This window comes from Danio rerio, chromosome 5 (genome assembly GCF_052040795.2).
Source record: "Danio rerio strain M-AB ecotype USA chromosome 5, GRCz13ab, whole genome shotgun sequence".
In the NCBI taxonomy this organism is placed as follows: Eukaryota; Metazoa; Chordata; class Actinopteri; order Cypriniformes; family Danionidae; genus Danio; species Danio rerio.
This window is the reverse complement of record NC_141025.1, coordinates 70797399-70822907: the sequence shown is the minus strand read 5'-3', so window position 1 is coordinate 70822907 and position 25509 is coordinate 70797399. Positions and strand designations below refer to the sequence as shown.

The 25509-nt window shown below is 37.8% G+C and overlaps 2 protein-coding genes across 2 annotated transcripts in view; both read left to right on the top strand.

Annotated features, from left to right (window-relative positions):
* The window catches only part of LOC147844482 (uncharacterized), a 107698-nt gene extending 98351 nt beyond the window's left edge, over positions 1 to 9347 (top strand). The window contains exon 6 of the mRNA XM_087254666.1: positions 9199 to 9347. The gene's annotated coding sequence lies outside the window, so the exon portion shown is untranslated. The remainder of the gene's footprint in view (positions 1 to 9198) is intronic.
* An 11609-nt stretch (positions 9348 to 20956) lies between these two features.
* Positions 20957 to 25302, top strand: prdm12b (PR domain containing 12b). Its single transcript, NM_001007457.2, is given in 5 exon segments — positions 20957 to 21320; positions 22888 to 23078; positions 23181 to 23336; positions 23954 to 24068; positions 24206 to 25302. Coding segments are annotated over 5 exon segments (1101 nt in total). The 5' UTR covers positions 20957 to 21100; the 3' UTR covers positions 24625 to 25302.
* The last annotated feature ends 207 nt before the right edge of the window (positions 25303 to 25509 follow it).

The window sequence follows — 25509 nt, the reverse complement described above, 5'->3', positions numbered from 1 at the left end:
AACAAGGTGGATGGGTGAATGGATGAATAGGATGGATGGATAGGATGGATGGATGAATGAATTGGGGGTTGGATGGATGGATGGATGGATGGATGGATGGATGGATGGATGGATGGATGGATGGATGGATGGATGGATGGATGAATAAATCCAAGTCTAAGTAAGTCTACAAGTCAACTTTTTTTTTTGAAAGAGGAGAGATAAAAGAAGGTGTTTGTTACATATGGAGCAAAAATGAGTGTCACCTACAGGTGGTTTGTAAAGCCCACTCATCTGCATGACGCACAATAAGAATTGTAAAAAAATTCCAGAAACATGGAGAGTTGATAAAGAGTCTGACACCTTCTGGTGTTGCAATGCTTCACTTAATGAGAGCTAATCTGCACATAGATGGATGGATGGAGCAATGGATGGATGTTCTGGCTAGTTGATAGGCAGTCACTAGGATACTCTATGTAGTTGTTAGATGATTGCAAGGGTAAACTTGGTGTTTGCTAGGTTGCTCTGGGTTTTTGCTATTGCTAGGGTATTTAATCTTAGAAGAAGAAGAAGAAGAGGTTTAAATGGTAATTTCAGTAGGCTGGCTTTGTCAAGCACTAAGAAAGCTTGTAATTATTCCCTGAACTGGCTTCATGTTAATATGTGTTTTACCGTCTTTTGTTGCTCTTCATTATGAGGCCAGGATCTTCTAAATAACATTTGATCACATTGACTTCTCTACCATGAAGCCTGAGAGGACTAAAAGGGTTTTGTGATGTTAATTCTTGTAGTAGTGCTTCAATATTTTCCCAGTTCATTTCTTGGAAAGGAAATCATTTTAGGTTTCATAATGAGCACTATACACCTGGGTGGCCAGTGCATGAGTGTGTGTGTGTGTGTGTGTGTGTGTGTGTGTATCTTTGTCTCTCTCTCTCACTCTCTCCCACTCTCTCCGACTTTCATTCTCTTTCTCTCCGCTCATGTATATATGGCTTTTAAAAGTACCATTTGCTCCCTAAGTAAAGTGCTTAATGAAGGGGATAATGCATGTAAAGTAATGTGACATTAATTGTTTGAGGCTGATAATAACAGCCCTCAATCATCTGGAAGATTGCTTCAGGCTTTAAATGAAAGCCGTTTTCAAGGCGATGGACTCGAATGAGTGAATGACAGAGTCAAATTAGCTGATTTGCCATTCACGTACACTCTATTGCCTGCTATTTAAAAGTCATTGACCATTTAGGGACGGGCCGTTGGTCGCAGTGAGTGTGCAGTGAGCGGTGGTGGCCGTGTTTGTGTTGGAGGGCAGGGATGGATGGATGGGCAGCAGCTCCAACTATGATAGTTAAGGAAAAAAAGGCAAGCAATAGAAATGTCAAGTGCCTTCTGTGTGGAAGAGAATGGGACAAATAGACCTGGTTTTTAGAGGGCCCCATCTTTAGATTAACATAAGAAACGGGCCAATATGGCTGGAAGTCAGCCGGTCTGGGTGCTGTCAGTGGATCTTTTGGCTAGGGTGATTAATGTCTTTACGATACCGCACACAGCCAGTGCCGGGCTGAATCCAGCCCTCAACAGACTGCCACGCCGTTTTGTCGCATGGGAGATCCTGCAAAAGTAGAGTTGGGTAGAGGATTTGGTTTGCAGAACTACTACAAAACATTCAGTTTCTGTCAATCATCTCCCTTGCAGTCATTGAAAAGTACATAACAAAAAACCGTCAAGGTCATGAGTTCGATTCCCAGGGAATGACAGAACTTATCAAATGTGTGAGCTTTAAATATAGTTACTGATCACGAGGAAACGTAACTATTTTACATATTGTCAGAAAAGAGGCAAATTTGTTCAATTAATTATGAAAAAAGTACTTTTAGAAGGGGTGACACGGTGGCTCAGTGGTTAGCACTGTCGCCTCACAGCAAGAAGGTAGCTGGTTCGAGTCCCGGCTGAGTCAGTTAGCATTTCTGTGTGGAGTTTGTTCTCCCTGTGTTGGCGTGGGATTCCTTCGCATTCTCCAGTTTCCCCACACAGTCCAAAGATGAGCGCTGTAGGTGAATTGAATAAACTAAATTGGCTGTAGTGTATGAGTGTGAATGTGGGAGTGTATGGGTGTTTCCCAGTGCTGGGTTGCAGCTGGAAAGGCATCCGGTGTGCAAAACATATGCTGGATAAAGGGGGTTGCACACCGGATGTGCTGCTCGGCGACGCAGCATGTATTTTAGTATTCTAAACATAAATTTCTACCAGGGTACGCGCACTGGCGGCTGTCCACCGCGCCCAGCTACAACTCAAGACACTTTTCATATTTCTGCCGCACCACAAAACGCCATCTGAATAGTCTCATATTAAACAACATTCAAATGTGCGGGTCTGCTGTGCGATACTTTCAACTGTCATGTGCGGGCCGTGTCACAATGCTGAGCGACGGATCCGGTGTGTGACCCGCTTAAGTAGGTGGTTCATTTCGATGTGGCGACCTCAATGATTAAAGGAACTAAGCCGAAGGAAAGTTAATGAATTAATATTTTTAAAAGAGGTGACATGGTGTCTCAGTAAATAGCACTGTTGCCTCCCAGCAAGAAGGTCGCTGGTTCAAGTCCCGGCTGAGTCAGTTGGTATTTCTATGTGGAGTTTGCATGTTCTTGCCATGTTCACATGGGTCCAAAGACATGCGCTATAGGTGAATTGGAAAAAAAACTAAATTGGCCATAGTGTATGAGTGTAAATGAGTGTGTATGGATGTTTCCAAGTACTGGGTTGCAGCTGGAAGGGCATATCTGTACAACATATGCTGGATAAGTTGGCGGTTCATTCCACTGTGGCGACCCCTGATAAATAAAGGGACTAAGCTGAAAGATAATGAATGAATAAATTATTTTTGAAAGGTGTGCCGTTAAACCCCTCATCAAACCCCTACCTCTTATTGGGGGATGAGCAAATCAGAATAAAATGTACGAATGAAAGCTCACAAGTTAATATGAATTAGCCACTAATAAAAAAGTTACAAGTTGCCATAAGATGGCTTTGTTATGTTTGTGTGTCTTTGCGTTGCTCAACTGGTAGGACATTGTGCCCTTGTTGGTTCAATTCCCATGGAATTCAAGAAGTAATTAAATGCTGTGTCAGTTGCTTTGCATAAAAAACAAAAATGCCAAATGCATATACAGTTAAGGTCACAATTATTAGCCCTTTAATGATTTTTTTTATTTTCAAATATTTCCTAACTGATGTTTAACTGAGCAATGAATTTTTCACAGTATGTCTGATAATATCTTTTTTTTTCTTCTGGAGAAAGTCTTATTTTTTTATTTCGAGCAGTTTTTAATTATTTTTTAAACTATTTAAGTTCAATATTATTAGCCCTCTCAAGCAATATTTGTTTTGATTGTCTACAGAACAAACCATCATTACACAATGACTTGCCTAATTACCCTAACCTGCCTAATTAACCTAGTTAAGCCTTTAAATGTCACTTTAGGCTGTATAGAAGTGTCTTGAAAAATATCTATCAAATATTATTTACTGTCATCCTGGCAAAGATAAAAGAAAGTTAATAAAAACTATTATATTTAGAAATGTTTTGGAAAAAATCTGTTAAACAGAATTTGGGCTAATAATTCTGACTTCAACTAATTATTCAGCTAGAAGTCTACCGAGCTAACAAGCTCAACTAGTTCTGTGTTCTGCTAAGACATTGCGACAACACTGTGGTCTTGGCTTTAGTTCTCATGAAGTGATCCAAAAGAAGTCGCTTTTTAATCTTCCAAATGCCTGTAAAGTTAAAAGATTAAGCTTTTTATTGTGCCACCAGTCGATCACGGGTTCGAATCCCAACCACGGAACAGCTAAAAATGCACTTTTGCATAAATCGATTCCTCGTGAACGGAGCGATTTTTGCAACTTCGCCATTTGACATTCCTTCACGCAGCTGTCCGCCCAGCCTCCCTTCTTTTGCGGCACCCCTAACCTGCTTCATTGAGAGTCTCTTATTATGTCCTCTTGCCAAGGCCCACTCTATGAATTGAATAGTCGGTGTCTTTATTTCTCTCATTCTCCGACTGTAGACCTCATAATGGCTTCATTAATGCAGAAGTTGCATTTGGTTGACAATGGGTTAATGGCCCGAGGGTAGTCTATTGGCACTGGGAGAAGGCCAACAGGAGGAGGAGGCTTTTTTTACAGCCCTTTCAGTGTAAGTTCACCCCGGGTCAACTGTGTGTCACCCAAAAGTGAACAAACATGTAATTGATGTTCGGACATCTCTGGCCGACTCTTTTCCAGGCTGGCCCGGTTGAAGAGGGTGCTGTCTGGTCTTTGAGGGACTTTTTGCTGAAAGGGGAAACCGGTTCATGAATACGTACAATCTGTCAGGCTGAAAAAGGGGTGTGTGTGAAGGGGGGACGCTCCTGGATTTTTCCCTTTATAACCCCTGCTGAATCGGTTCTGTTTTGCTTGTTGTTGAAATGCAACCCCCCCACATAGGTCGTGATGGGGGTGGTATACTCTGCTGGTGTTCCTCAAATGCTCTTTCTCCTCCGGGCTGGGACCACTGTCTGTTTTTGTCTGGGATTTTCATGGATGTTAGTGGAAAATGTTGAGAGGAGTCACAGGCCTTTTATCAGGCTGTGTTGGAACAGGAACGCTCAACGCTCTTTTTATTTTCACCTTTGCATAACAACCGGCAGCAATTTGTAGAATCAAGCCATACATGCCAATGAATGCCAAGAGGATGCCCTACTGCCTGACTCTTCTTAGAATGACCATGGGGAAATAGTTTTTGCTAAGTAAATATTATAATTGTTCAAAATTCGATCTACTTTTGCTTTTACTAAAAAAAAGAGTGAAAAAGTCAAGTGTAAATAAGCAGAATTTAAAAGCAAGTATGCTTATTCAAACAGGTTTCCTAACACCTCCCTGTGCATTTCCAGTACAACAACTTAATATGATGGAAAAAGTTTATTCATGTTTTGTAGTCTTGGCTATGTATGATGCAAGGTTATAATAGTTTTAGTTTTCATTTTGTTTTGAGTGTTTGTTTTCAAATTCTGTCCGTTTTTTAATAGTAGATTTAGTAGATAGTAGGGATGTAACGGTATCAGAATTTCACTGTACGGTAATACCTCGGTATGAATGTCACGGTACGGTATTTATTGAATCATTTACAGGAAAAAACAAAACTTATGAAAATACTCCAAAAAAGTGCCAAAAGTGTGAATGACATACAAATTAGCCATCTATCTGTAAGCTTTGAAACAGGAACTTCAATTTTAATAACAAAAAATATTAAACCATGTAAAAAAAATAAAGTTTTTAATTTAGTATTGTTGAAAACTCATCACATTCAACATTTAATCACTCACTCACTTAGATAGAGATGGGTTTAAAGGAAAATTATCATATAAATATAATCTGGTAAAAGCTGGTATCTCTGGGTATTTACAATGTCCCCTGCAACAGAAAAAAAACCCTCTCATTTGGGACTGAGGTTTCTGGGACAAGAGAGATATGACTTGGCCCAGGTTGACAGCAGTGGGTAACGTTGCGCATTGTCTTTCCCCCACTTGAGAGGACAAACCATGAGTAAGATAGAGATCTCATGTCTGCATCAATCTAAACAGTGTGCTGACAACACCGCTATTCAGTACGCGCGCGACAACACAGCTGATAAGAACTCGCGCGACAACACAGCTGATAAGAACTCGCGCGACAACACAGCTGATAAGAACTCGCGCGACAACACAGCTGATAAGAACTCGCGCGAAAACACCGCTATTCAGTACGCGCGCGACAACACAGCTGATAAGAACTCGCGCGACAACACAGCTGATAAGAACTCGCGCGAAAACACCACTATTCAGTACGCGCGCGACAACACAGCTGATAAGAACTCGCGCGACAACACAGCTGATAAGAACTCGCGCGAAAACACCGCTATTCAGTATGCGCGCGACAACACAGCTGATAAGAACTCGCGCGAAAACACCGCTATTCAGTACGTGCGCGACAACACAGCTGATAAGAACTCACGCGACAACACCGCTATTCAGTACGCGCGCGGCGACAACACCCGCTTTAGAGTTTTACAGCTCTTTTTCATCCCCGCTTCTAGCAGCACACTCCATTTCCGCATTACTGGATCTGTAGCGACAACAGACCGCAAGGGATGATGGTCAAGCATGGGCTGATGGGAATTGTAGTTTTCGCTACCTCCCGTTCGCTTCATTCGCCTGAGCAAATTTTCTCAGAAGACCTATAGTTTTACAGAGTCATGCGACTTCGGTAATATCGAAAAAAATTAATATTGCGGTATGACGGTATTTACAATACCGTTACATCCCTAGTAGATAGAGATGTACTAGTTTTATTAGTTTCCATATTTTGAAATTGCTTAGTTTAAGTTTTGATTAGTTTCTGTGTTAGTTTTAGTTTTAATTATAGTTTTTTGTTTGTTTGTTTGTTTGTTTGTTTGTTTGTTTGTTTGTTTGTTTGTTTGTTTGTTTGTTTGTAAATAAGGATATTTGTTTAGATTCAAAGTCATCAGAATAAATATTGCAGAGTAAAACTCAACCAAAGATACATTTTTGAGAGGTGTATTTAAAGGACACATAAACACTACCATCTACCATCCTCAAATTCAATCACAACAGCCCACAAGATAGCGGCCCTAAGTACAATATGTGTGCAAGGCTGCTTCAGAGGTTAGATTCAATGTAGTGATGGGAAATTTGGATCTTTTCTTGTGAACTGGATCTTTTGTGTCAATCTTCCCATTAGAGATGCTCCTATTGATCGGCTGAAGATCGGTATCGGCTTATAATTACTATTCATTAATTAATGACTTATTTGGTCTCGCCAATATGGCGTGCATTTTCCAAACAATGATGTAACTTGCGGCTGAACTATCATAGTACGATGCATCGTGTGGGAAAAGAGTGAGATTTATGACAAGTATTTCCCCAAAAAACGTAGTTTCTCTGTCGTAGATCCATCGTTTGAACCACATTAGTTATAACGTAAAATGCCCATAATGATGCTCTAAATGGGGTGGGAACTTCTTTAGAGAAGAGCCCCATAATTTTTTTGTGCAAATTATGTTGTTTTACATGCACACTTATTAAAGAAAAAATCCAATATAGTTTTCCAAAGATTTTGGTAAAAACATGCACTCGTTTTCCATATCAATTGAAATATATGTTAATGGCACATATAGGGCCTGTGTTTCCTTTACAAATATTATTGAGAACATTATGAATTCTATTCTAAAACATAAAATTACTTACAAAAGCTAACACATATTCTATTATCATATATAAATCATATAAAGAATTAAATAATGAGGCTATTTATTAGGAAATGACATTTAATGTTTATTATGTTTTAGGAAAAGAAAAAATCATACTTTAGTAATAATAATATTAATGATTATGATGATGATCATCATCATTATTATTATTATTATTGTTGTTGTTGTTATTATTGTTATTAAGATATTGTTTATTTTATTTTTATTTTAGAAAAGTCTACTTTTACAATTTGACACATGCAAACCACTGCAGAAATGTTCTAACCAGCAGGTCCATGTCATATACAGTACAGATACTTAATAAATGACATACTATAAATTAAAAGCATTAACAAATGCTATCTTTTTTTTTTTTGTAATTGTAAACATTAAGATCACTAAAACTGAACTGTAAATATATTTTGAAAACAAATTACACCTAAAAGAGATTACTTCATTTTTCTAATCATTCCAAGTTTAAATATTATAAGGTTCTAAATGAATAGGGCCTAGGTGGGATAACTGGGAATATAACACAGCCAGGAACTATGTTTCTAAATAGAGCTTCAGAGGTGTATTTGCAGGTGCAAAAGTTTGCGAGTGTTTGTTGGAATGATTGATGTGGCAAACGCCAAATCAACGAACTACAGGTATGTATGTTACAACGGAACTTGCGACCTTGGCTAACGATGGATTTAGCACCCCTGGCCGATCTCATGAACCAGTCGCAGGAGTTTGAATTTTCAATAAATAACTTCTTGTAATATACTTATTGTGATAAACAGTAGTTTAGAGGTTTATTTCCTTTTAGTAAAGAAGTGATGGATTTATAGGTGTGCATTTTAACTACTTATGCATCATATGTGTGCTCCAAACTTTTTCTTGATTGAGACATGTTGAATTATTCTTCCATCGTTTGCAGTGTTTGCAAATGGCATTGTTTGCAATTTTTCTTACCTTTTTTAATATCTGCGTTATATTTTTTCTGTAAAGTTGCTTCTGGCCATGACATGTACAAATTAAATGGTTAAAAGAGATGTGTTTAAGGTATTATATGCAGCATCCTTCATTTCTTCTCTTAAGTAGGGAGCTAACTCTGCTTAATTTAAGTATCATACTTACAGGGGAAATGTGCTAAATGCATTATAAAGCTTGAAGCACTAGAATCAGTACTCTGTATTGGCTGCCAAAATCCTATTTAGAGCATCCCTACTTCCCATGTTTGTACACAACATACTAAAAATATGAAGTCAGCAATCATAATTTCAGTCAGTTAAAGCATCACCATGATCTGAAAAGTTTCTCAAAATTAAGTTTTAAACACAACTGAAGCATGATTTACTTATTCATATTCCATTTAGATTTTCTGTTGTGAAATAAATTTACATTTCACCAGATTCTTTCATATAAGCTCTCAGTTTACCCGCACTGCAATTGTTGTTCAACTTTAGTTTAGCCACAGCAGGCCGTCATGTACTGTTTGTGTTTAGAAAATCAGTTTACAGATGACAATACAGATCAATTGCAAATATAAAACCCAGGCTCTTTCTGAAAATGTACCGCTATATACATTTCTGGAGAGCACCAAATACGTCACAGGAGCTACATTTTTGTGCAGTTTTTGTTTTTGCGAATCCACCAGAGGCCGATGTATATGCTTTTTCAGTCCTTAAATTTCTCTTGCGAGTGCCATTCATGCCTGCTGTTTATGCGTAAATCCACCAGAGGCCACTGTCCACTAACTGAATGACTGACTGATCGACTGACCCACTTGCCTCTTTCCCTGAAGCCAACCATTAGTGTTTTTAAAAGCATTGACTGACCCGCCCACCCACATCCCTAAACCCAACCGACAAATTTAAAAAGCAATCCAGAAAAAGAAAAGCCCTCACTTGATTTTTCTTTTACCACCCTGTTATTTACATTTTTTACTGCAGTTTTTGTCTTGCCTGCTTTGTTGGACTGTTCCTCTCCTGACTCGAACTTCATCTTCATGGTCATCTCCTCTCTGCGTCTCAAGTCCACTGACGTACATGGTGAGCTAACTGGACAAACTGGTAAAAGCCGGAAAACTGTCCATAGAAAGGTAAGCGGCCAACTGGTAGGCGCAAAAAGGAACGGCATCATACCACCCCGTAGCATTTGTTTTAAAGACTAAATGCAGCCATAAGTACTTCTGGCAACAGAATTCACAATCTCCAGAAACGTATATAGGGCTACATTTTCAGAATAAGCCAGAAAAATGTTGGAAGTTGCAGCTCAAAATACCCGACAAATACTGTTTTATAACTCTTTGAAACTGCACCTTTTAGGCTTTGTTCCAAATTGTTCTGTTTTGGTGACTTTCTCTTTAAATTCAATGAGATTGTGCTCCCAGTCCTTTCTTTGAAAAGAGGGAGGAGCTAAAAAGCCTATGCGTTAGCATGGCAGCAGATTCAAAATATTTGCTTTTCACCCAGGGCTGTTGATGCTAATGAAGGAGAGATTATCACTGTGGGCTCTATTTTAACAATCAAGGCGAAAAGTCTAAAACGCAAGGCACAAAAGCATTAAGGGCAATTTCAAATTCACTTTTGCTATTTTAAGGATGGAAAAATACACTCTTATGGTCTTATGGTTTTGCTTATTCTCTTAATGAGATATGGGTGTGTTTTAAATCAGAGTCTTATTTCCCATTTCCTTTAAGAGTCAGTTGCGTCACACCCTGGCATATTTGCTTGGCAGACTTTGTAAGTAGAAAAACTGAATGCTTCACTAGCGAAAAAACAGTTAAACAGACCCTCTGCAGCGAGCCCCCTCCATTCAACCTCTTTACTTTCTATTTATTATACTTTTTACTCCTTTACTTTCGTGGATAAGGAAACGGGTGTTGTACACAATCCACTGAAGACATCCATTAGCCTACATATTTAATTTAGCTTGTTAAGCACAAAGATTTGATTCAAAGCTATTTCTAAATTCAGTTCTTATTTCCAGCAAATGAATAAGTGAAGTTTATTTAGAAACTAATTTCGAGAGGATCACGTGCTTTAATTGCTTATGAATTCATTGCTGGTCCCGCATTATTCAATTTATGAATTCACCAATCAAATGATTCCTAAGCCACTATAAATACCCTAAGTTCCATATACCATCCATCTTCATTTTGAAGAATACACCCCCCCTCCACCCCTCCACCCCCCCACCCCTACTCCACCTCCTTTCCTACATGGGTGGCACAGTGGCCCAGTGCTTAGCACTGTTGCCTCACAGCAAGTACGTCACTGGTTCTAGTCCTTACCAAGCCAGCCAACGCTTCTGTGTGGAGTTTACAAGTTCTCTCCATGCTTATGTGGGTTTCCCCCTGGGTTCTCCGGTTTCCTCCCATTGTCCAAAAACATGCAACTTATGTGAATTGACTAATCCAAATAGGCACCATGACATGCTCCTAGTAAGTGGATATCCTATAAGAGCCATCACTATCTGTTCATTAGCTACTAAAGCAAGGGAGTTCTCGAGATCTACCTGAGCTCAAACTCCCCTCTCGCCTTACAAACAGGAGGGAGCCCCAGGCTCGAGGATCTTATGAGCTCAGGGCTCTCTCCCAGGACAGTATGCCAAACAAGCTTTATAATCAATCATCAGCAAAGTGTGAACTCTTGAAATGAACAATAATAACGAAGTGTGGTTATATCCAAACACACGCCCTATTCTTATGCCCTATATGGTCCAAAACCCAACAGGTGGGCAAATCTAAACTTGTTTTTATTAAAACAAATATAAATATGCATATAATAAATAATACTACTAATAATAACATCATACAAGCGCAAATTGTCATAAATAAACTGAAAAAAGCCCCCAAGATGAAGAAGGCATGGAGGCAGTGGTTTTAATATTTATATAGAAAATAATATTTTTTGTAATATTTTAATCATTTAATTCCTTTTTATTTGTAAAGATATGTGTGATTTGCTGTACATCCTGTGCGTATTAAGCAATGTGCATTAAGCAAATGTGCATTAAGCAATTAACCTGTGTGTATTAAGCAATGTGTACATTTTAAGGCGCACAACTAGTGTGCTCTGCTGGGCTTTAGCCGGTCAAATGTGCAGTCTATTATAGTTTTTCAAAATAGCAACGTGCCAATTATGCGCCTTAACATACCTCATTTATAGACTGGAACACCCATAAGTCCATAAAGCGACATTAAACTATTGATATTTTAACAACATTGTGCAAAGCAGGAAAATTAGAGTAGTGTTGGTCTGAAAATAGTAACAAATCACGTTATACACGTCTTGCGCCTTATTGCGCCAGCTGTAAAAAGGGCGGGACTTTACGGCTCTGATGACGTGTACAAAGGGAGAATGTCAATCAAAGTGTTTTAGCAGACTTTTTTTTATCAAGTGTGATTATAAAAAATTACTCAATTAATTTTTACTATTAGAGGCTGGCTATAATCACACACTGTTGCCATCCAACAGTGTTTAAACCCATATTAAAGTGATTTTTGCATAATACGTCCACTTACTTCCAAATAGACCTATTCAAGTCATCTGGTGAAGATGTGTTCATATTGCAATATGTATTTCCATAGCATCTCAGTGAAACTCGCCATCATAACCTTTCATTTAAATGCACTATCATGTATATTCTGAAACCTAGTGCCTATAGCCCCGTGTGTGCGATGCTGCTTCATCTCCCACATCTGCGGTCAGCCTCGCGATGATGTCAGCCATCAAGTCTTTACCAGTAATTACACATCAGATGACAACAACTTAAAATTGATGTCCTGTGCACGAGCGCTAAGTGGCCATTTGAAAAGTTTGAGACAGGAAGCCGAGAGAAAGGCTGTGTTATGAGGGTGTCAGCATGGGAATAGCCGGGGCAGCTGTATACTGTACACGCTCTGCAGTAATAGACACACACAGGCCATTGCCAAAAGCACATTTGGCATCAGTAGCAAATGAGTAATTATTGGGTAATGACCCAGAAGGTGTCCCTTAATTGAATAGTGAAAGTAGGGAGAGTGGTGCCACGCCGTAATAAAAGCGGATGGATTATTTCAGGAAATATCTTCTTAAGTGGAAGGGTAAATACTGATGAGCCTGCATTTATTCCTCTGACCTTTAGATAGATAACCACTGATTAAAAATTTAGGCTCTAGTGGGAGAAGAGGTTTTTGCTTTTACTTTTTTTTGCTTTTTTTTCTGACCATAATAGACCTCTATCCAATCTTAATTCTGAAATGCATTAGCCACAAAATTGACGTGTGCTAGGAGGGGGAGAGAGAGAGAGAGAGAGAGAGAGAGAGAGAAAAAAAACTTTAGGAAAAGCTGTAAGTGGACTATTGTGTGGACTAAGAGGTCTTTTGTTTTGAGATCATTTGATGCAGTGACATTTTTCCCAGCGAAATGTCAAGATCACTCTAATGACTACAATGCTCAAGAGGGGTATGCCTTTTTCTCCCTTTTTGCGAAATGATAGGTGAATTATGTAAATGCAGGCATCAGTTAAAGCCATATTTATTTTTTACAAGCATTTACCTTTTCTTTTAATGCACTTATCTCTCAAAGGAAATTGCCGTCACTTATCTGCAAGAATGATGCGGGTCATAGTGGTTTATTGCTATCACAACTTTGCGTTTCGTCTTTACTGCTGCTTATCCTTGTACTCTCACCTTGAGTTTTGTAACTGTAACAGGTTGTCGAACGGTGCAGCATTGGTGTCTTTGAATTGAGGACAATGCGCAGGGGCTTATGTCTGTTATTAATGTTTGGTATAGACACCTGCTATAGTGCTGTTATTTATATGGATGCTTCTTAAAGGGGGGAATCGTCCTCCAAAAAAAGAAAATTGTGGCATTTTATTGTTCCACGTTTGAATGACTTAAAAATAACACTTCACCATAAGGATTCGTGTGTTAGAATCAATGAACATTCAACTGAAAATGAACAGTACTTCTGCAGCATTTATTAATCTTAGTTAATGTTATGCTATTAAATTTACTGCACATGATGTATATGACTTTTTTTTTCTTCAGTAGAATGTTAATTGGTAACACAGGTACACAGATATAATTAAATATAATCTAAGCAATATTGTTTATTTTTACAGTACAGTACTGGCTCTACGGTTGACAGTAATTTACTGTGAAAAAATGGGTTACTGTAGTTTATTGTACAGTACATAAACACTTTACCATATTTTGCACCACGGTGGCCAGTAAGTTACTGTGGAAAAAATAATTACTGTAATTTATTGTACAGTACATAAACATTACACCATATGTGTGCACCACGTTTGCCAGTAAGTTACTGTGGGAAAAAATGGATTACTGTAATTTATTGTTCAGTACATAAACATTTTACTGTATTTTGCACCACAGTTGCCAGTAAGTTACTTTAAAAAATGTATTACTGTAATTTATTGTACAGTAAATAAACATTTTACCATATGTTTGCACCACGGTTGCCAGTAAGTTACTTTAAAAAATGTATTACTGTAATTTATTGTACCGTACATAAACATTTTACTGTAATTTGCACCACTGTTGCCAGTAAGTTACTGTAAAAAAATCAATTACTATATTTGATTGTACAGTACATAAACATTTTACTGTAATTTGCACCACGGTTGTAAGTTACTTAAAAAAATGTTGTTTTTTTTGTAATTTATTGTTCAGTACATAAACATTTTTCTGTATTTTGCACCACGCTTGCCACTAAGTCACTTTAAAAAATTGTATTACTGTAATTTATTGTACAGTACATAAACATTTACCGTATTTTGCACCACGGTTGCTAGTAAGTTACCTTGGACAAATAAATTACTGTAATTTATTGTACAGTACATAAACATTACTGTATTTTGCAACACGGTTGCCAGTAAGTTACTTTAAAAAAAATTGATTACTGTAATTTATCGTACAGTACATAAACATTTTACTGTATTTTGCACCACGGTTGCTTGTAAGTTACTGTGAAAAAATAATGACTGTAATTTATTGTACAGTACATAAACATTTTACCATATTTTTGCGCCGCATTTGCCAGTAAGTGACTGTAAAAACTGGATTACTGTAACTTAATTTACAGTACATAAATATTTCACCACGTTTGCATCATGGTTGCAAGTAAGTTAATGTAAGAATTGGATTACTGTAATTCATTTTACAGTACATAAACATTTTACCGTATGTTTGCACCACGGTTGCCAGTAAGTTACTGAAAATTGGATTACTGTAACTTATTTTACAGTACATAAACATTTCACCATATGCTTGCATCACAGTTGCAAGTTACTGTAAAAGTTGGATTACTGTAATTTATTTTACAGTACTTATACATTTTACCGGATGGTTGCGCCACCGTTGCCAGTAAGTTACTGTGGGGAAAAAAATGGATTACTGGAATTTACTATGTAGTACAAATAGACAGCAAAAATAAGCATAAGTAGGATTTTGTTTTATTACCATAAATAAATCAATTAGAAGTGTATTGATTATTTTATCACACTTTCATTTAAGGTACAATTCTTGCTTTAAGAAACTGTTAACTAAGACTTGTAGCTCTATGAAGTACTAATCTGCTTTATACTAAGGTAGTAGATGCTTAGGGTAGGATTAGGGATGTAAAATAAGATCATACTGTAAAAATACTTATATAATAACAGCCAATATCCTAATAATAAGCCTCTAATTATCTAGTAATTAGTGGTGGTAATTGATAGTTTACTGTGTTAATTCCAGTAAACAAAAAAAAGTAATTCATAACTTATTACAAATAATCTGTTATGTTGATTTACAACCTGTTCCAACTTGTATCTTATTATTTAGACCATTAATATAGATACAGGTACAACCAAAACGACAATAATTTTAAAAAAAGTCTTATTTTGTGTTCTGCAGAAGAAAATAGTCACACAGACTTGGAAAGTAAAAAATAAATAAGTCTTAAAAATGGAAAGTAAAAATAAGCATAAGTAGGATTTTTCTTTATTACCATCAATAAATCAATTAGAACTGCTTTGATCATTTTGCCACACTTTCATTTAAGGTAAATTTCTTGCTATTAACAGACCATTAACTAAGACTTATAGCTCTATTAAGTACTAATTTGCTTTATAGTAAGGTAGTATATGTTTAGGGTAGGATGAGGGAAGACGAATAAGCTCATACTGTATAAGCCAAGACCTTAATAATAAGCCTGTAATAATCCAGTAGTAAGTAGTGGGAAATGTTAATTCCAGTAAACAATAAGAAAGTAATTCATAAATTATGAAACACAAATAATCTGTTGTGATGATTTACAACCTATTACAACTTATGTCTTATTATTTAGACATTTAATATAGCAGTACAACCAAAAAGCTTTGCTGCTTCTTAGTAAGGTAGGGTAGGATTAGGCATGTAGAATAAGATTTACTTTAATAAACAGCCAACATCTTAATTATAAACCTGCAATGATCCAGTGTAGTTAATAGTGGGAATAGTGTAACTGATAAATCCAATAAACAGAAGGAAAATAATTGGTGTATGATTATTAAATTCATGTTTTTTTTAATTATATTTAGCTTTTACCATCTTTTGAACTCCCCGCCCCATACACCCCCACACTATCCTCATAACTTACACTCCCCATAGTCTCTGCACTGTTTAACATTTGCACATTTAAAATTGTACATATTCATTGCACTTTGATGCACTAATTCATCTTGAAATGTACATATCCACTGTACATTGTTCATTTCTATCTGCTCTGATTAATAGCCAATAGCAAACTGTATCTCTGTTCACAGTTAATACAAGCTGTATATAATATTTATAGTACATCCATCTGTAAATATTACCCATAGTTTTTCTATAATTGCACTTTGTAATGGATATCCTGCACTTGCTGCTATTGCACTCCTTTAGACATAAACTGCATTTCATTGCCTTGTGTTTGTACTTGTGTAATCACAATAAATTTAAGTCTAATCTAATCTAAAAAAAATACATGTTGCGTTGATTTAGACTTTGACAACTTCTTATAACTATATTATTTAGATCTTTAATATATAATTTTAATTAAAAATACATTTATTAATAATTTAAGATAAAATTGATAACTCATATGACAATCAAATTAACCATAAAATACTCAAATAAGTTTTTTTATCCTTTCTTGAACAAGTTTGTAACAAAAAGGGCTGTTCTTTCTCACTGCGAACACTATATGTCACAGTGATTTTCCAAATCCGCTGTTAGTGCACATTGTGGTCTCCACCCACCGGGAGACCTGTCTCTATCTCCCACCGGCTCCGTCAGCAGCTGTTTTCAAATTCTGCCTCTTTTCAGATCATTCCACTGCTTTATTCCCATTACCGATAAGCTTTTAAAATCTGCTCGGAAGAATCCTCGCTCCATCGATTGTTTATATTTCGTGATCTACTTTAGAGAAGAGATAATACCAGGGCGAAATGACCCCGCACAACACTTCATTCTGCAGTTCACAGACACTTTATAGAATAATCAATCTGTATTGAACTCATAGAGATCGGTCCGCAAAATAATACAGTTGCTAAAGCTGAAAGAAACTGCCATCATTAACAGTAAATCACTGTCTGGCAGCATTCAGAGCATGCTGATTGGCTGATCAATAGAGCTATACAGGTGCACAGCTTTATGAATTAAAATACCACCGTGGAATGCATAGGCTTTCAGCGGTAATTAGTGAAGCACCATTAATAAAAGCCTTACGTATTCATATGGAGTGTGTGAAAAAATGAAGGACTTATTTCACCTGGATCTTTCAGGAATGTTTTTTTAAGTATATAAAAGGGATAATTGATGTTTATTCTATTCATATACTGTGCTTGCAAGTGCATGTCCATAAATCCTAATTAATTCTAATAATTGTTATAATAGTATTTTAAATATTATTATTATTATCATTATTATTATTCGTTCATTTATTTTCTATTTGGCTCAGTCCCTTAATTATTTAAGGGTCGCCACAGCGGAATGAACCGCCAAATTATCCAGTAAAGGTTTTTCGCTGCGGATGCTCTTTCAACCACAACCCAACATTGGGAAACATACACACTCTTTCACAAACATACACTATACAGCCAGCTTATCCAATTCGCCTATAGCGCATGTCTTTGGACAGTGGGGGATACCGGAGCAACCGGAGGATATTATTATTATTATTATTATTATTATTATTATTATTATTATTATTATTATTATTACTAAGTTACATTTCAGCTGTCTGTCACCTGTGGAACTCTGTTAACCAACAAGTTGAATTCATCATTCAATTCGCCTATAGCGCATGTCTTTGGACTGTGGGGGAAACTGGAGCAAACCCACGCGAACAAGGGGAGAACATGCGAATTTCTCATAGAAATGCCAACTGACCCAGTCGGGGCTCGAACCAGCTACCTTCTTGCTGTCGGGCGACAGTGCTAACCACTGAGCCACCGTGAGATATCTCAGCTATTTTAATCTAGTTAGTTTTTTTACATTTGAATAGTAAACTTTGATGTAAGGTGTTTAAATGTAGAGTGTCGGGTTATACATATAGTTAATTAAACTCCAAATGTTGAACGGCTGTAAGTCTTGAAGCGATTTTTACTCTATATCATAATTATTTAACAAAACATAATTTCAACTGAAAATATGAGTGTAAAAATAAGACTGGCAATGCAGTCCTTCCTAAATGCATTTTTAAGAGACACTCAAAACACTTTTAATGTCATACAAAATTGTGTTTAGTAGAGACGTTTTTGTGGATCCGTGTTACAGGTTTTTTTTTTCTAAATAAATTGGTTATTAAGAAAAAGATGAAGTACGAAGCTTTTTCGGTTACGAAAAGATAAGCGGCATAATTAATAGATCAGTGAGACCTGAACTCAAAACAGCCATTTGATAACATCTATGATAAAAAACACAAACATTTCACTCTTCGTCCAAGTGTCAATCCACATTAGCGGCATCGAGCCAGCTGCTTAAATCTCTCCATGGAAATTGCGCACGTGCTCCTGCAATATCCATTTCTCAATGCGAGCTTTTAATTCGCACTGTACGAGCACAGCAGATGAACATACATAATACTCGCGTGATATATTGCTGTCTCGGTGTTCTCGCACCATTTGGGCACATTCCCATAAGCACTTGTGGGATGCGACTCGGCTTTTACGCGCTTTTCTGTTTGCTCTCCAGTCCCCCTCTGGTCTCTGGTCTCTATTCACTCCCTATAGTCTCAGCTGGTCTAAGTGGGCCAAACCTGGAGAAACCTCTATTTTTGTTTTGTCTTCTCCCTCTTTCAAATAATCAGCCGTGTGCCAAAAGTGTCCCTCTTGTTTTTACGCGTGCCAGTCACCTGCCGTCTGCCGCGCTCCTTCCCTTTCTCAGAGCTTGCTTTTCTCTCTCCGATTCTTTTGACTTTCTGCGGTCTGGATCCCCAATGAGATTCAGATTGGGTACATATTGAGTCCTCTATTGTCCTTCAAGGGCTGTACTACGCTAATTAAATTTTATCCAGCCATATAAAAAACCATTTCTCTCCTTCACGCTCCCAATTTAGCTTTCCAGCCCAAGTCCTCTCTTTTTCCAAGCCCCAAAAATCCAGTGTTCATTGAGTCAAATCAATAGAAAAACATTTGCAAATCTCCATTATTGTGGGATTTTTGTCTCCTTTCTGTTGTGATAAAAGCACCGCGGAACAGCTTGCAGCTTTGTGCAACCGAGACGCGCGGGACAGACGAAGGCCATGAATGCGAAAGGCATTACGCGCAGCAGCAAGTTTCTTTATCACTGTTGTTGAACGCACAATTATTTCCACGCCATCCTTTGCAAGCAATTCATGAAACAGAGATTTGCAATTATCGTTACAATCTCATTGTGGATATTTTTTTCATATAGCCATTATCCTGCTAACGAATATTCGCCTTATAGAATACATGTTGTTTTTAAGTGGCGAATTGCGCCGAATCGATATACAAGTTGATACATCAATAATGCAAATCGTCTGCCAATGTCATTAGACTTTATATCAGCCATTTATTTACGCTGTTATTAATAAAATAAAAAAAACAATAAATAAATACGTATATACGAGGCCTTTTGGGTTTTATCATTAACTTACATCGCACTTATCTCTCTTTCTTTAGACAAAATTAAAATACTTATCTTTACTTTTGTAAACTATTTTTCTTTATCCTCCAGTAGTAAGCCTGCAGTAGTTCTATTGTAGGAAAAACCTGACTGAATCTCTCACCCCATGCAGGCTAAGTTTGCCCTTATTTATGAAACCGATAATAGCGCAATAAAAACAAATCAATCTGTACTTGTGCAAATCCAATTCAGCAGGGAGGGTGAAACCCCTGAAGAAAAAGAAAAGCCACAAGGAGAAGGGGGGGATAACCCCCCAAAAGCAGCTGTTGAGTCCTAATCTTTTTTCTTGCCCTATCACTCACCTATATTCTCCTCAGCGCTCTCCTCGCATCTCCCTTTCGAAGTTCCCCACTCGCCAGACCCCATCCTTGTCCAGATTTTTTTCGGGCCATCCCCTTGTACTTATCTCAAAGAAAAGAAGAGTGCATGGATGTCAAATTGCCCTCAAAAACACCATAAAAGATTGATTTGCAGCACTTTTCATTCAGCCGGCATTATTTTGAAGAGAGCTGAATAGGAAACCCGCAAGCCGGGGAAGGAATAAAGATGTCCTCCCTGTTGGAAAGGGGGGAAACTGCCCATTTTGTCTCAGTCCATCAACCCTGGAGAAAGAGGGGGAAAGGCATGGGGCTATTCAGAAAAAAAGCCCATATACACCTCACACAATACTAAAAGACTTTAAATTAACATCCATGAATATTAAATTACTTCGGCCTGAAAAAGATTGAATAAAAGATATACTTGACCCAGACGGCTTTGCATATTTTCGTACTCCAAATCACATCATTAAAACCTATTCAGTTTGTTTATGCGAATTTAATTTCGATGATTGCCGAGTTCTGTATTTTCAATATTAATAGAGAAGAAACGCAATTTTAATGCTTGCGTTGGTTTAGCTAAATGTGCCATTATTGGATCAATACCGCATAATTTCATATAACTTATTTATATTACTATTTTAAATAAAGGAATAAATCATAAATGTAGTAAATATTAATGTATTATTTAATGGTTTGTTCCTTCTTACAAGGTTCTGTTAGGAATAAAATACCCTGAGAAAAAATAGCAATCATATTTTTTGTTCCTGTAATATTATTGTGTAAGTTTTACACATGAAATCACTTAAAAACACACTGAAACCCCCTGATAATGACAGTTCCGCTATGAGACAAACGAAATAAAACATCTAACATCTTATAACCAATGTCGTTTATTAGTTTTCATGTTGAGAATCAAGTTTGCGTTTAGGTTTTCGTTCCAGAAGTGATCATGTTCATCTCTGGTGCAAACAGCTGGAGCGGAGCTCACAGTGCTGAGATGGGGCTTGTTATTTTAGCCAAAACGCGGTTTGTTGGATCCTGAGCATCAACACACACACATCGCTCCCCCTTCTTCCCCCACCCCCTCAGGAGTAGCCACTCAATAAAGAGTGTGGCGTTTTTTTCCTCTGGTTGAACAAGTCTAAAGAACACAAGGGGAGGGTCATTAATAACTAATTACCGTGGGTCAGACCTGACGCATATAAAGCCCACCGGGACCTTGGAAAGGCTAACATTCTCTCGACATAGCAAGAAGAGAGCACATTGACACTGCATTGGCCTCAGACTGATTTATCGATTACGGTCGACTTTAACAACATATATATTCGCTCTGAATTTAACAGCAAGGGGGATATTTTCGGGGTTCGGCTCATCATGGGTTCAGTGTTGCCTGCAGATGCTCTGGTTCTGAAGGCTGGATTTAAGCAACAGTCTTTGGCCCTGTCCGACATCATCACTTCAGACATCCTGCACAGTTTCCTGTACGGCCGCTGGAGGAACGTGCTGGGGGAACACCTGTTCGAGGAGAAGACCGCCACTGTCAGCCCCAAAACTGCCTTCACCGCAGAGGTCCTGGCGCAGTCATTCTCTGGAGGTCAGTTTGCAAGATGTGCTTGGAAGTTTTAAAAGTATGTTTGCTAGCATTTTGGTGTAAAGCAGTTTCACACTTTTTATATTGGAGCTTTTATTTTAAAACACGCACTAAAAGATGAGGAGATGGTTCGCCCTGTAACTTTTTAATGGATAGCTCTTTAAAGAAGCAATTTTATTATTAAAGGTAGATGTTTCACTAATAAAAACTTTTTTGTGAATAGCATTACTACAACAAAGAGCAATTTTATAGTGAATTGTGATTCTAATACAATTGAAAGGGCTTTAAATAAGTTTATATAAGGATGAAACTAATGGCAAAGACTCTTAATTTAGTGGTTATTGACGATTTAAAAGATGTCAGTTGTTAAATAACCAGTGCAATCAGCCTCAATGCATTTTCTCCTGGCGCATTATGTTGGTTTTCTATATCATAGGCGTTTTTAACATTTCCAATTGCCAAAAAAGTTGCGAAATCCATAAACAAAAGACAGATTGATACGCTTGAGAAGTGTTCACTTGAAAAAGTATCAAGCTTAAATTATTCAAGTTCTGAGACGCATTTCCACAAAACTAGTACACTGATCACTTTAATAAAATTTTTACTCAATATACAACACTTGTTTGTTTAAAATATCTGAAGGACACTTTGCTAAATCTGCAAGACAAATAGCCTAGTTGCGGGCTGGACGGAGTTCAACAAAACAATTTATTTCAGAAATTCCTTCATACAGAAGTCAACACCTTTAAAGCCACTCAGTCTTCCACGCATTTGTAAGATAAATATATCCTAAATTATTTTTTATCCTTAATACTTTAGGGCGCATAATAAAATAGGGATTTGAGTGTTGCAAATGGCTCACTGGCAAAGCGAAACTTATTTAAATAAGGCTATTAAAATCATGAGAATAACGTTGTGCTTGACCTGAGAAAGTTGCCAGTGAAGCCGGGACGTTAGACAGAGAAAAGCCCGTCATTCATCAGCTCGGGACAGTCTCCACACCCCCGCTTTGACACTTTTCTCTCCTCTCAGGCGCATTTAAAGTTTTTCGTCCCGCTGTTAATATGCCGTGAAAGCTGATTCTAGCGCTATTCACACCATGTCAAGCAGCTAATCTCCTTTTCTGCGTTTTGTCACAAATTCCTGGGCCGTTTAAAGAAGGTTTTCGTTTCTTTCAGCGCACATTTAGTGCTACAAAGTTGCTGAAAGGATAATGAATACGGAATAAGCTGTTTCTTGCCTATGAATATATGGCCTCGTCACATTTAAAGCGTAGAAAATTGTTGAATTCTCAGACGTAAAGACGCGTTTGACATTTATTTGAATCTCTCCTGGGAGCCGCATTTGAAGTCTGATGGACACTTTACGCATTCCTCTACAATAATATCGTTTTACGAAATAAAAGGTTTCATTCGTGTAAATAAAAACTAAATTTATTGTTTAATTTCGATATTATATTTATTTTTCGTTGTACGTGCTTTTTCTAAAGTTGCCTCAAAGTTTAATTCGTTATCTTAACTTATTTTATTGCTATTTTATTCTTACTTTATTTGACGCTTTCTGTCTCCAGAGGTCCAGAAACTTTCCAGCTTAGTTCTGCCAAGTGAAGTCATCATTGCACAGAGCTCGATCCCCGGAGAAGGACTTGGCATCTTCTCCAAGACTTGGATAAAAGCTGGCACCGAAATGGGTCCATTCACAGGCAGGGTCATTTCACCCGAGCATGTGGATCTCTTCAAGAACAACAATCTCATGTGGGAGGTAAGCTACGTTCAACAGGTGTCGCATGCATGGGCATGATTTTATTTTAATCCTCTTAAGATTTGTTGCCAAGATGTTTATGACAGTTTTTTTTCTCCTAAGGTTTTCAATGAAGATGGCACTGTGCGCTATTTCATCGATGCCAGTCAAGAGGATCATCGCAGCTGGATGACTTACATCAAATGCGCGCGCAATGAGCAAGAACAGAACTTGGAGGTCGTGCAGATCGGAAGCAGCATATTTTACAAAGCAGTAGAGGTTCGTTTTATATACTTTTGTTGTTACTTTTTTCTTAAAATTGCATACATTTTTCATTTTCACACGTCGACCTAAATTAATATATTTATATATATTCGATTTTAAACGTTCTAAGAATTTCTATAGATATTTAGTTCAGTCGCAATAAAAAATATATAATCTAATAAAAGTATTACAAAAAGTATCAAATTAAAAGTATACATGTATACATATAATAAAAGTAAAACAATATATATATATATATATATATATAAGATTTTAGTTTAAAGAGAAAGTTCACCCAAATCTGAAAATTCTGCAATCATTTACTGCCCTCACTTGACACAAACCTCTTGTACACAAAATAAGATTTTTTTTAAAGGCTAAAAACCTGTTACCATTGACTTCCACAGTATTTGTTCGTCCTATAGAAGTCAATGGTTACAGGTTTCTAACATTTTTCAAAACAATTTATTTTGTGTTTAACATAAAAGAGACCTCATAAAGGCTCGAAACTACTTGGGAGTGAGCAAATAGTGAGTAGATTTTTGGGTGAACTATCCCTTTAAACTTGAAGTAAAAATATGAATGTACGTTTATAATTAATTTAACTTATTTACATTTTCCTTCATTACCAGACAATACCTCCAGATCAAGAACTGCTTGTGTGGTATGGGAATTCCCACAACACCTTCCTGGGCATTCCTGGAGTCCCTGGCACAGAGGAAGAACAGCAGAAGAAAACGAAAACTGGTGAGTTATTCAATAGCTGCAGGGCTTTGGGTGGGACTTTTCAGATCTTTATCATACTTAAAACTCCATTAGCATATGTTTAAAGCACCTGACCTATTAGCTTCAGTCCGCTGACAGTGTTTTTCCTCTCCCCCCAGATGAGTTCCACCTGTGCGACACTGTCACCGCTGCCGCCCTGTCCACAGCCAGCCGCATGCGCTGCGTTATCTGCCACCGTGGCTTCAACTCCCGCAGCAACCTGCGCTCCCACATGCGCATACACACCCTGGACAAGCCATTTGTCTGCCGCTTCTGCAACCGCCGCTTCAGCCAGTCCTCCACCCTCCGTAACCATGTGCGTCTCCACACAGGCGAGCGCCCCTATAAATGCCACGTCTGCCAAAGCGCTTATTCACAGTTGGCAGGGCTGCGGGCGCACCAGAAGAGTGCCAGGCACCGGCCGGCCAACACAGGGGCTGTAGTGGGGCTTCAGGCTCATTCGCCTCCACCTCCTCAGCTGGCACAGGTTCCACACCCAGCCTCCCTGGTGCATCACATACCCACCATGGTGCTATGAGAAAGCACAATGCACTCGAGATGTTAGCAGTCCCACCGTTTGGCTGTTCGTCAAAAGCACAAGTGTGTCAGTGCCAAGCCGGCTCTGAATACTCTCACCTTACGTGGATACTCTGCAGTTCCCAAAGGTGAAAAAGTGAATAGACATGACAAACAACGCCTGCAGAACTCAGCACTGAAGTAAAGACGATGGCCATGGAAGGGCTGTTTCTTGTTGAACTACATGCACTGTCGGCTCTGTGTGGCAGATATCTGCCTCATAACAATGTGATCAAACACAGTCACTTAAGATGATCAGTAGTCAGTGCATCTTTTACTCACATTTGCATGCAGTAGTATTGTTTTGTCCCATTCCCTCTAAACCACACCACGTTATTTGCTTTAGCCTCTCTACTGAATGGATCCATTGGGATCAAGCACCACTTAGTGACCGATTTGCGTCACTGCAGGCCAATCAGAGCATGTTTATTGTCGAATGAACGATATGAAGTATGTAAAGGAATGTACATAGGATTTGAACTTTTACGTCCAAAAACATGGAATAGTCACTTTATCTGTGTATGTATGTAAAGCTTAAAGTATTATTACAAAATTTGGTTCTATTATATTATGTATACTATGTTTGCTTATATAAAATTATTTGGGTATTCACTTGTATGCTCAATAAAGAATTAACAAAGATCATGTTTTTGTCATTTTGTAATTATTCATCTTGCTCGAACTTGAACAAAATAATAATGGCTAAACCTTTTACATTCATTCATTTATTCATTTTATTCAGCCACAGCGGAATGAACCGTAAACATATCCAGCTAATGTTTTACGCAGTGGATGTCGTTCCAGCCGCAACACTGGAAAACATCAAAACACACACATACACTACGGC